At 44.8% G+C, this 10,656-nt stretch overlaps 1 protein-coding gene across 8 annotated transcripts in view; it reads left to right on the top strand.

Moving 5' to 3' along the window:
* The window catches only part of Fam20b (FAM20B glycosaminoglycan xylosylkinase), a 38,448-nt gene extending 30,487 nt beyond the window's left edge, over window positions 1-7,961 (top strand). For 7 of the 8 annotated variants that reach the window (XM_048421630.3, XM_085688059.2, XM_085688060.2 and 4 more), the window contains 3 exons: window positions 158-349; window positions 1,619-1,678; window positions 4,382-7,961. In XM_048421630.3, the coding sequence (XP_048277587.1) occupies window positions 158-349; window positions 1,619-1,678; window positions 4,382-4,613 (484 nt within the window). In that variant the 3' untranslated portion in view covers window positions 4,614-7,961. The remainder of the gene's footprint in view (window positions 1-157; window positions 350-1,618; window positions 1,679-4,381) is intronic. The other variant, XM_085688063.2, reaches the window with a different exon arrangement.
* Window positions 7,962-10,656: the final 2,695 nt, after the last annotated feature.

A 10,656-nucleotide genomic window follows, 5' to 3' on the forward strand; every position in this document is an offset into this window, starting at 1 on the left:
ACTGCTCAACTTCCTACCACAAGGCCCCGCCTCCTAATAACATCACAGCTGGCAACCAAACTGTTAGCACATGGCTTTTGTAGGCCTCTTAGGAGCTAAACTCTATAGTCAGGTGTGGCTGGCACTCAGTAACCTTTGTGATGCCGCTTGTCTCCAGGTGGGAATACGATGAGAGCTACTGCGATGCTGTGAAGAAAACATCCCCCTATGACTCCGGCCCACGCCTCTTGGACATCATTGACACCGCTGTCTTTGATTACTTGATTGGCAATGCTGACCGCCATCACTATGAAAGCTTTCAAGATGATGAAGGCGCTAGCATGCTTATTCTTCTTGATAATGCCAAAAGGTATAGCAGGGCTGTGTTGTTGGTATCTGTGTGAAAGAGTACATTCTCTAGGGTACTGTGCTGGTCACCTTTCAAGTACACATACTGCCATAAATCAACTTGTAGGAATGGAATGCTTATTTCAGTTCATGGTTTCAGAGGTTTGTTGGCCTCATTGCTTTTGGGCCTGTGATGAGGCAGAATCATCACGTCTGGAAGCACATTTAGAGCACAGCTGCTGGCCTCGTGGCATTTAGGAAACAGAACAACAAGAAAAAAGCCAGGGTCCCAAAATCTCCATCAAGAATGCGTGCCAGTGGCCTGATTTCCTTCCGCTGGACCCCACCTACTGAAGACTTCTTTACCTCTCTACAGTGCTACAGCTGGCAACTAGTGCCTTAGAAGAGCCTGGGGACTGGGGTGGGAGGACTTGGGATCAAAACTATCCTGGACTTAGCCTTTTTATAGCCTTGCATTGGGGATTAAGTTGCAACAAGAGTTTGTGGGCTGCAAAAATATTCAAAGGATAGCAGCTGCTTTGCCTGCACTGTTGTTAGGGCTAGAGGCTTCTCCAGTCATTAAGGAAGGGTTCTAGGAAAAGAATGAAAGGGGCCAGGCAGTGGTGGTACACACCTTCAATACCAGTACTTGGGAGGCAGGGGCAGGAAAATCTCTGAATTTGAGACCAGCCTGATCTACAGAGAAAGTTCCAGAACAGCTAAGGCTACACAAAGAAACACTGTCTTGAAAAAACAAAAAGAAAAAAAAAAGTGAAAGGGTGACCGTTTTTCCAGAATCACCCTTTCATCCCTAATGAAATACCATTTTTGTATCTGCTTTGAGTGGGTTCTGTCTCAATCTCTGAAAGCCCCTGGGCAGTTTTTCTGGTTTGAAGCTGCCTGCAGCTTTGCTTACAGGAATAAAGTTTTAGTGATTTTGGAAGTATATATTCCCCTGCCTTTTGGGGGACTCTGGCAGGGATCCCAAGCCTGGAGTTCTCTCCGCATCTCTTACAAGTGTATGGACTTAGGACTTCTGCCTTCTCCCTCTGCACTGGGATTCACAGTGTGGCCCCACAGCTGTAGTCCAGCAGCTTGTACTTTAGTTCAGGCTATTAATGATCCTGTGTCTAATTAGTGATGCCTGGCTTGTTTTTAATTTAAATTATTTGAGCTGTTGGAGCATGAAATTATCTAGGATCACAGTTGGGTTTTTACAGATATGTTCTTACTTTGATGCTGAAGGGAGCAAACACTTGCACCTAATTCACTGTCTTAATTTAATTTTCAGCTTTGGGAACCCCTCGCTGGATGAGAGAAGCATTCTTGCCCCTCTCTATCAGTGTTGCATGTAAGTTATGCACAGCAGGTATATCTGTCTGCATTGCTTACTTCAGGTTCAGGTACCAGTACATCAGTCTCCTTGACCTTAAAACATCCTGGTTGCTTTTTCTACATCTACAGCTCAGACCTGTACACCCTGACAGAGCTGAGGGAAGCGCAGAGGCAGCTCACCCAAAGCTCAGAATTCATTTTGAGTTTGTAGTTTCTAAGTCGTGTGTGTGTTTGGCTTATTATCCCTACCACCTACTAAAAATAATCTAGTTTGGCTTTAACCCCAGCACCTAGAACACAAAAGCAGGTGGATCTTTGAATTTGAGGCTACCTGGTCTACATAGTGAGTTCCAGGCCATAGATCACTATGTAATCTCTACATAGTGAGATTGTCTACAGAGTGAAACAATCTCAAAATTTTTTTTAATAGTTTTTTAAAAATCTGTTAGAATCTGTATTCTCAGTTGCTACATCTGGTTTACCGTTCGGTTTCAAGTCCTCCCACCTGGAGTTTGTATATCTTAGTTTGAAATTATCTAATCCAAAAATAACTTCCTCTATGTATTTAATATGTGATTTAAATATATTAGAAAATAAAGAAATTGAGAAGTAGATCAAGAAAATGAAGTAAAGTCTGCCCTAGGAGCTCATGCTTCAGGCCCCTGCTCCTGGACTGATTTTGAAGTTTGCACATCAAGAACCAGCAGGATTTGCCTCATTTGTCCGTGAAAGCAGGTCTGGGAAAACCCTAGTACTAGTCACCCCGGAAACATCGCCCCTGCAGCTTTGCCTTCATTCTCTTTTTCTCTTGTCTGCCTGTCTGGGTTCCAGTACTGGGACTAAATCCAGGTCTTGTGTCTACTAAGCAAGTACTTTACCGCTGAGCTATACTCCACCCTCACTCTCCCCACACACAAACTTCTGCTGTATGTGTGCAAGTATGCACGTGTGTGCATGTGTGTGTGTAGACTCGAGGACAGTCTTGGTGCCATCCTCAGGAACTGTCCACGTCGCCCCCCTTTTTTGAAACAAGGTCTTTCATTGCCCTGGAACTCACCGAGTAGGCTAGGCTGGCTGGCAATTATGCTCCAGGGAACCTCGTGTCTTCATTTCCCTGACTCCAGGTTTGCAAGTAGGTCCCACTATGCCCAGTATCTTTTTACATGAACTGTGGGAATCAACTCAAGTCCTTACTGAGCTCTTCAGCCCACCTGTCTCCGTCCATTTGTTTTCTTCCTCTCCTTCCCCTCCTTCCCTATCTTCCCCTGCCTCTTCCTTTGTTTCTTCACAGGGTCTCACTATATAGCCTAGGCGGCCTTCAAAATCCCAGCATCCTTGCTTCAGTCACCAAGTGCCGGGGTTACACACAATCTGTGCCACCATGCTCGGCCTTTTCTTTTTCAGTAAGAAACAGAGTTCTTTAGAAAGTCACCTTTACTTACCTGGACAGCTCTAGTTCTCCTTACTGAGATTGGAAAGCTGGGAGTATGTAGAATACAGGCATTCAGCAGCTGGTGTCACGATCTGCAGAGGAAGAGATGACACTGCTAAGCCTCTGGGCCACCTTCAAGGCACATTGGTGGCCCCCAGAGTGACTCAGATTGGGCACATGCCATACTGGTCTCTGTCTTAAAAACTTTGGGACCAGAGTGCTGTCATCCTATTTAAAGAAAATCATTTCAAATTTCAAATTGTGTCTGTGTCTCTGTCTCTCTGTCTGTGGGACTCTGTGTTCTTGAAGGCAGTGCCCTCAGAAGCCAGAAGAAGGCATTAGGTCCCCTGGAGCTGGAGTTACAGGCAACTGTGAACAGCTCAGAGTGGGTTTTGGAAACTGAACACAAGTCCTCTCCAAGAGCAATAAATGTTCTTAAGTGCTGAGCCATCTCCATTCCCAAGAAAGTAAATCCCCCCCCCCCCCAGTGGTGGTGGTGGTGGAGTTTTGAGACAGGGTTTTTAGGTGTAACCCTGGCTGTCCTGGAACTCACTCTGTAGACCAATCTGGCCTCGAACTCACTGAGAACAGCCTGCCTCTGCCTCCTGAGTGCTGGGATTAAAGGTGTCCACCATCATCTCTTGGCAAAAGAAGAGCTATTCTTAGAGTAAACATTTTTCTATTATTAATGGTAGAATTTTTAAAATTCAGAAATATTTGAATAATGAAGTTACAATCACCCCTGAGCATCTGCGATAACTCCTGTAACATAGTGGAGGTCGCTCTAATCCTGTAGTTTCGTCACTGATCATGCAGGTTAGTTTCCCTACAGACAGGCAGTGAGTTTTTCTCTGACTTTCTCAGCTCTAACGTAGTTATCATGGGCATTTCCCCATGCCACTTAATGTTCAAACTTTTTAATGGCTGCATGGTATTCCCTGGTGTGTCAGCCATAGTCTGAAGTACGCCCTCACTTGCTAGACATGTAGATTGGTTCAGTTCTCTTCTTACTGTAGTGAGTGCGTACAGATCTTTGTACGAATCTCTAATTACTCCCCAGATTTACAGTGTAGCAGTGTGGCTTCAGAGCTTAAGTCTGAAATAGAAGTGACTATATATATATATATATATATATATATATATATATATATATATATACATATATATATATATATATAAAACATTTGAAATATTTTACATGATTTTAAATGCCTTTTCTACTACCCAAGCTTTACACTGAATGTGATGGAGGATGTTCTGTAACTTCTTGAAAACTCTTTCCTCCAGCATTCGGGTCTCAACCTGGAATAGACTCAACTACCTAAAGAATGGAGTGCTAAAGTCTGCCTTAAAATCTGCCATGGCCCACGACCCCATCTCCCCTGTGCTCTCTGATCCACATTTGGACACTGTGGACCAGCGGCTCCTCAATGTCCTTGCCACCGTCAAGCAGTGCACTGACCAGTTTGGGATGGACACGGTGCTGGTGGAAGACAGGATGCCGCTCTCCCACTTGTAACCCACAACGTGAAACAAGTGGAACTGGTTTTTACGAAGATAGAGAAACAGCACAATCAATTCCAAATGGCATGTGACGGCCTGGAAGTGGCCAGCAGCGGGTTCTGGTGGTAGAAGACAGGGCGGCCCTGGGAGTGCCTGGTGTTTTCTGCAGTGTTGTGGGAGCTTGTCTGCAGAATCACCTGGAGTCCTCAGCAGTTGACCCTTCAAGCAGCAAGTACCAGGTCTGGTCAGTCTTATTCCCACACCAAAGGACAAGCAGGCGTGGCACTGGCTAAGGAATTGGTTCGAGAGTGTGTGTGTCTGCGGTGAACTTGGCCGTCCTTTCTCCACGCCCATGGATTCTATAGATGCACTTTGCAGTTCCTTGTGTCTTAAAAACAAAACAAAAAAGGCAGAACTAGTCAGACTGGAAAATATTCTGCTCCTCCATAGTGGCATCAACAAAATAGCACAGTCTTCTGGGGGAAGAGAAGGGCAGGATGATGTTGGGGCTCTTAGCTATTAAGTGCTGTGGATTTGACATCTCAGGGAAGAGAAGAGGGAGGGGCTCACTCTGTAGAACCAGGAAGATGATTGACGTGTTGAAAAGCAGCTTCCTCTGTATTTAGATTCTTGGATATATCCGAAGCAAACACTCATCCCCCAGTCTGTTCAAATAACCAGAATTATCTCTGGAGGAAATACAATTACAACCCAAGCATGGTCCCCTATGAACACTAATTTACTTTCACGTCCACCTTTTGCCCAAAGTAGCAAAACAAACTGAAGTAATTCAAGTTAGGTACTATGGTCCCTGTCATCCTCAATTCCCCTCCCTCTCCCCCTTTTCTTGCATTGGAATTATTTATTTTGAAGTATATTATAGGCTCTCACTCTAGCCCATCAATCTGGAACTTAATATGTAACCCAGGCTGGCTTTGAACTGGCAGCAATCCTCCTGCCTCAGCCTTCCACATGCTAGGATTGTAAGTATGAACAAGCATGCCCAGCTCTCATCTCTCTTTTCAGGTGTGAGGCATTTAATCTATGATGCTCCTGTTTCTAGGAGGTGGTGGCTTGTCTGCCTTCTTATGAGAATGCGCCCTGCTAGTAGCTGGATGGAGCTGGAGACGTGGGCCCTGTAGGTAGCAGAGTGAAAGATTTTAAGCCTTCTGAGCCTTGACACTGAGGAGATTACCACAGAGAGCCTCAATATTTTGGTTCATATCAAATCCAAATTTTATTCTTCAAAACTCATTTGGTGTAGTAGAATTCTTCCATCCTCTTGAAGTTGAGGTTTAGTTCTGTATTCTAGTAAAGTCATTTCACATGTAAGCAGCTGTGGTAAATTCCAGGGCTAGGGACATGTCCACACTTAGAGCTGTGTGTTCCTCCGCCTCTTGTGCGGTACTGGACTTCTGTCAAGACCAACCTTCCAGTGCTCTGCTTGACATTCAGTGCCAGCCGTGGAGCCTGGCTTGAGGCAGCTACCTTCCGAGGGTAAGCCCCCAGGTTTCTCATGGTGAAACCTAGTAACCTATAACAACTTTTAAAAGGCGTGGAGTTAGGAACATTTGCACATTTTATGTGCATTTTGAGGTAGATTAAGGAATAGGCTGCGTTTTTTAAAACTCGGATATTGAACTTAATAAAACAAATATTAGCACAGAACACTGTAATAGCGTTAACAAAAGGAGGTATTGAGTCCAGTTTCCAGGCCACTTGCAAATTCACAGTTGAATTTGAGATTAGTGTAGTTAGCACTTGCGAAAGTGGGAGCCAACAGATGGCAGCATCAGCCCTCCCCTCGGTGTTGACTGAGCTGTGGGCCAGCACTCTGTCCGCTGCTGCGGTGAGTGACAAGGATCCTCACTTGTAACGTTGAAGGCACAAGATACTTAGAGGGAAAGAGCAGGCAGAAAAGCTGCTCTGAAAAAAAAATATCTTATTGTTCCTTTAAAATTAGTTAGAGAAAAGTCATTCACACTTTTTTTCACACACATGGCGTTAGCAGGTACTCAGACCCACAGTGGATAAAGTTAGTGGTGAGACAGCAATTAGAATATAAACAATATAAACCTGTGTTCTAAGGTGGAGTTGGGTTAAGGTAGGAAAGGTATATTTGGTGAATCTTGACATGGCTGGTGGGGCTGTGGACCAGCCATAAGCTTCTAGCCCCAAATTTATAGACACAAAGTTCCGTTGGGGGAAAAAAAGACAGATACATTTTCAAAAGTGTTGTGACTCTGGCCTCTTCTGGAGTCATTTTAGCATTAGGACTGTCATAAGTCACCAGAGGGCTTTTGGTCAGGGCTAGAGTACATTTGCCAATTGATCATCTGCGGAACAGAAGCCAGAACCCGTTGCTGTCTCCTCATTTGTTCCCACTTCTTAAATATATGTATTTTGGTTGCAGTGGGAAATTTGGATACAGAATTTATATTCCCAAAACTGTCCCTTAGTCTCAGGCTGCATTGTGCTTTGGGGAGGACTTTCAAAACAATAGGCTCCAGTGTGCTGAAGATGAATGGTATTTTTAAGGTATGTTTACCTGTTTGCACTTAGGGTTAAGTGTCAGACTGAATTTTAAGAAGAAAATGGAGGAATTCGGGTACATTTATTACATCCTTTTAGCAGAGTGAACCCTGACAGCTTCTCTGTTTTCCCAGTGCTGGGGACAGCATTGTCATCCAAAGACTTCATGTTTTCTTTAAGATACTCACACTCTGGCTTTCCCTCTCCATGCACCACATTCCTTCAGCCTCCCCTCTCACTCCTCCTGGATCCCTCTGATCAGCAAATGATCTTCTCTTGTGATCATAGGACAGCTGCTGTCAGCAAGCTCCCTTGTGCAGCCTGGGATCTGGGCTCAGGACAGGTGGGTAGAGGTCGGGGTTAGTTATTGTGGCCGTGTGTGCATTCTGCCAAGGAAAATAGATTGACTTTGACACAAGGAAATACTGACATTGAGAAAGGATTTGGCCGTAAAGGTTAGCATGTTCATCAAGCATCTGCTGAGCCAGGTGACCTGACTGTGAAACTTGCTCCATGGGGAGGCTGGCTTTTCTCCCCTCTATTTCTCTAGTCTGGGTGGTGAATGGGGGCTGGGTACTGCACTGTCACAAGTTTTTAGGACCTAAGGTGATCTTCATAAACTATTGGGGGAAGCTGGGAATAACTTACTGGGAAGCTAATTTATTTGTCTAAAGGGTGGTGTAGGCATCATTGCCCTCTTGTTTGATCTGCCTAGGATTTCCTCTTGGAGCTGTTGTGCAGACAGAGGTTGTACTTGGTAAGACACCAAACAAATTTCTAATGTGTTCTATGGGTTTCAATCTAAAAAAAAAAATAAAGATTTTAATATATATTATTGTATCATGTTTTCCTATTAATACTTTTTTTTTTCTCCCTGGTGCTTTCTACTCCATTTTCCTACCTGTTTCTAAGGGGAAATGTTACATCTTTTGCCTCTACTTAAACTTCCTTAGGGATTGTTTCATAGGGCTTCCTGGATGTTTAGTTAGCTCCTTTCTTGAAGCTTTTTGTGAGGTGAAGTCCTGAGTAGGACTTGGCAGAACAGTGTGCTACAAGCAGGAAGAAAAAGCTGGTTCCGCTGATCAGAATTCTTAGGATATCCAGAATTTTCAGTTTTGAAATGGAAATCCACTATCTAAACCCACAACCAGACAAGCAGATGTGCTCTTGGTGTGCTACATAGTGTGCAAGCTCTTGTTGTGTTTGGACATCACACGTGGATAATGAAGTCCTTCCTGACTCACCACGTTAAGATCCTGTTAGTTTTCTATCGCTGTGATAAACACCACGACCAAGGCACCTTAGAGAAGAAAAGGGTTATTTGGGTTTGCAGTTCAGGTAGGTGAAGGCCCATGATGGTGGAGTGAAGTCAGCAGGTACGGTGCTGGAGCAGAAGCTGTGGGCTCCCACCTTCAACCACAGCACCAATCAGAGCAAACTCGAAATGGCATGAGTTTTTAACAGGGTTTCTCTGTGTAGCCCTGAGTCCTGGGACTCACTCTGTAGACCAGGCTGGCCTTGAACTCAGAGATCCGTCTGTCTCTGCCTCCCAAGTGCTGGGATTAAAGGCGTGCACCACCACACCTGGCAGGTCTTTAACTCTTAACCCCTTCATCCAGTTACACACTTCCTCCAACAAAGCCATAGCTCCCAAACCTCTCAAACAACACCATCAATTAGGGACCAAATACTAAAAGGTCCAAGACTCCAGAATAGTTCTCATTTAAACAATCACATAGATCTTTGTGCAGACCCTGCCTGAGGTCCCCTTTGTTCCCCAGCAGATAGGTATTAAAAGTTGCGGCTGAGCAGCTTTAATATTCTAAGGCCGGCAGGCAGGGGTGGGGCAGCATAAACCCCAGTAAACATCTACAAAGTGGACATTGTCCTGAGAACTGTGGCGTGCCACCCAGATGGCAATGATTGGCCTGTCCCTTAAGCCTCTAGAGCAGGGGTTCCCAGTCTTCCTAACACTGTGACCTTTAATACAGTTCCTCATGTGGTGACCCCCATCATAAAATTGTTTCCGTTGCTACTTCATAACTAATTTTGCCACTGTTATGAATTGTAATGTAAATATCTGCTTTATGATGGTCTTAGGTAACTTCCATGAAAGGGTCACTTGACACCCCCACCTGTATCGGGGTTGTGACCCACAGGTTTGGAAACATTGTACTAGTGCCAGCAGCGGAATAGCTTGTAAGGCTACAAGTACCTCTGGAGTAATGTAAATTTGCCTGGAAATAGGACCAGGGAAGAGTGATGGAGGTGGTGAGGCTGAGCACAGCACCCCCACTGGAGAAGGTACTGGTCTATTTGACCTGTGTGTATAGCTGCTAGCCCGTAGGAGGCGGGAGTGATCTGTGCAGTGTGTTCCAGGCTGCCAGCACCACAGGAGTGAGTCCCTATCTCAACAATGACTCCAGAACTGGGGAGCTGTGAACTCAAAAGATGTAGGGTCCAGAGCCTGGGTCATGGGTTTCCTAAGGTCATCCTGTTACTGGAGTGTGCCTTCTCTTGAAAGAACAGTCGCAGACCACAGGGATTCCGCAAGTGCTCTGGGCCACGGAAGTCCAACCTTTAACAGGTGAACTAGGTGTTTTCAGTTTGTTTACCAAATTAATTTGGAGGTAAGAGACTTGAGTTGTTCCCTGAGGTTGTTTTCAAGGCAGATGGGTTGGGCTGCCTTCAGTTGGGTATGAAGGAATCTTTAGAAAAGTGAGGGCCCGGGGCTGGAGAGATGGCTCAGTGGTTAAGAGCATTGGCTGTTATTCCAGAGGTCCTGAGTTCAATTCCAGCAACCACATAGTGGCTCACAACCATCTGTAATGAGGTCTGGCGCCCTCCTCTGGCCTGCGGGCATACATAGAGGCAGAATGTTATATACATAATAAATAAGTCTGTTTTTTTTTTTTAAAGTGAGGGCCCATCCAGCTAAATTCAATAAAGTGTTGAATACTCATTTTCTCTTAGAAGTACGCTGACTCAGCAGGTCTGCGGTCCCACACTCCAAATTCTGCTGCAGATTTTGCCTCTTAGGCAACGCCAGAGCCTTGGGTCTTTTGAGTAATGCTGAGCGGTCATAGCTTCCTGTAGTTCCCACAGTAACCTCTAGATGTCCCCATCACCCATGAACTGGCGATTACAGCCGCTAGCCCCAGTCCCTGAGAAGGGGACATGAGGAATTTAGGGAAATACTTAGAGACACACAACCACTGAAGGGTGTGTGAATTTGTTGCTTCAACGTGGGGCCAACTTCTTGGTGAAATGTCTACCTCAAGTAAAGGAATGTCTTGAAACCAAGTTAGTCTAAGGAGTTTCCAGTAACTTTATCTGCAGTAAAATGCTAGATCTAAACCAAAGCTCTCGGATTCCAAGGACAACCCAAAAGTTGTAAAACTGAGATGGTTACCCCACAGAATTAAAACTTGTGTTGTTTTGACAAAGTGTTGTTTTTAGTATTTTTTTCACTTTTGTTGAATTTAGCAGATAAGTAGGCCCTCAACCATCTACCTCATTTACACTGT

The sequence above is a fragment of the Myodes glareolus genome, chromosome 5, assembly GCF_982192425.1.
Source record: "Myodes glareolus chromosome 5, mMyoGla1.1, whole genome shotgun sequence".
Classification (NCBI taxonomy): domain Eukaryota; kingdom Metazoa; phylum Chordata; class Mammalia; order Rodentia; family Cricetidae; genus Myodes; species Myodes glareolus.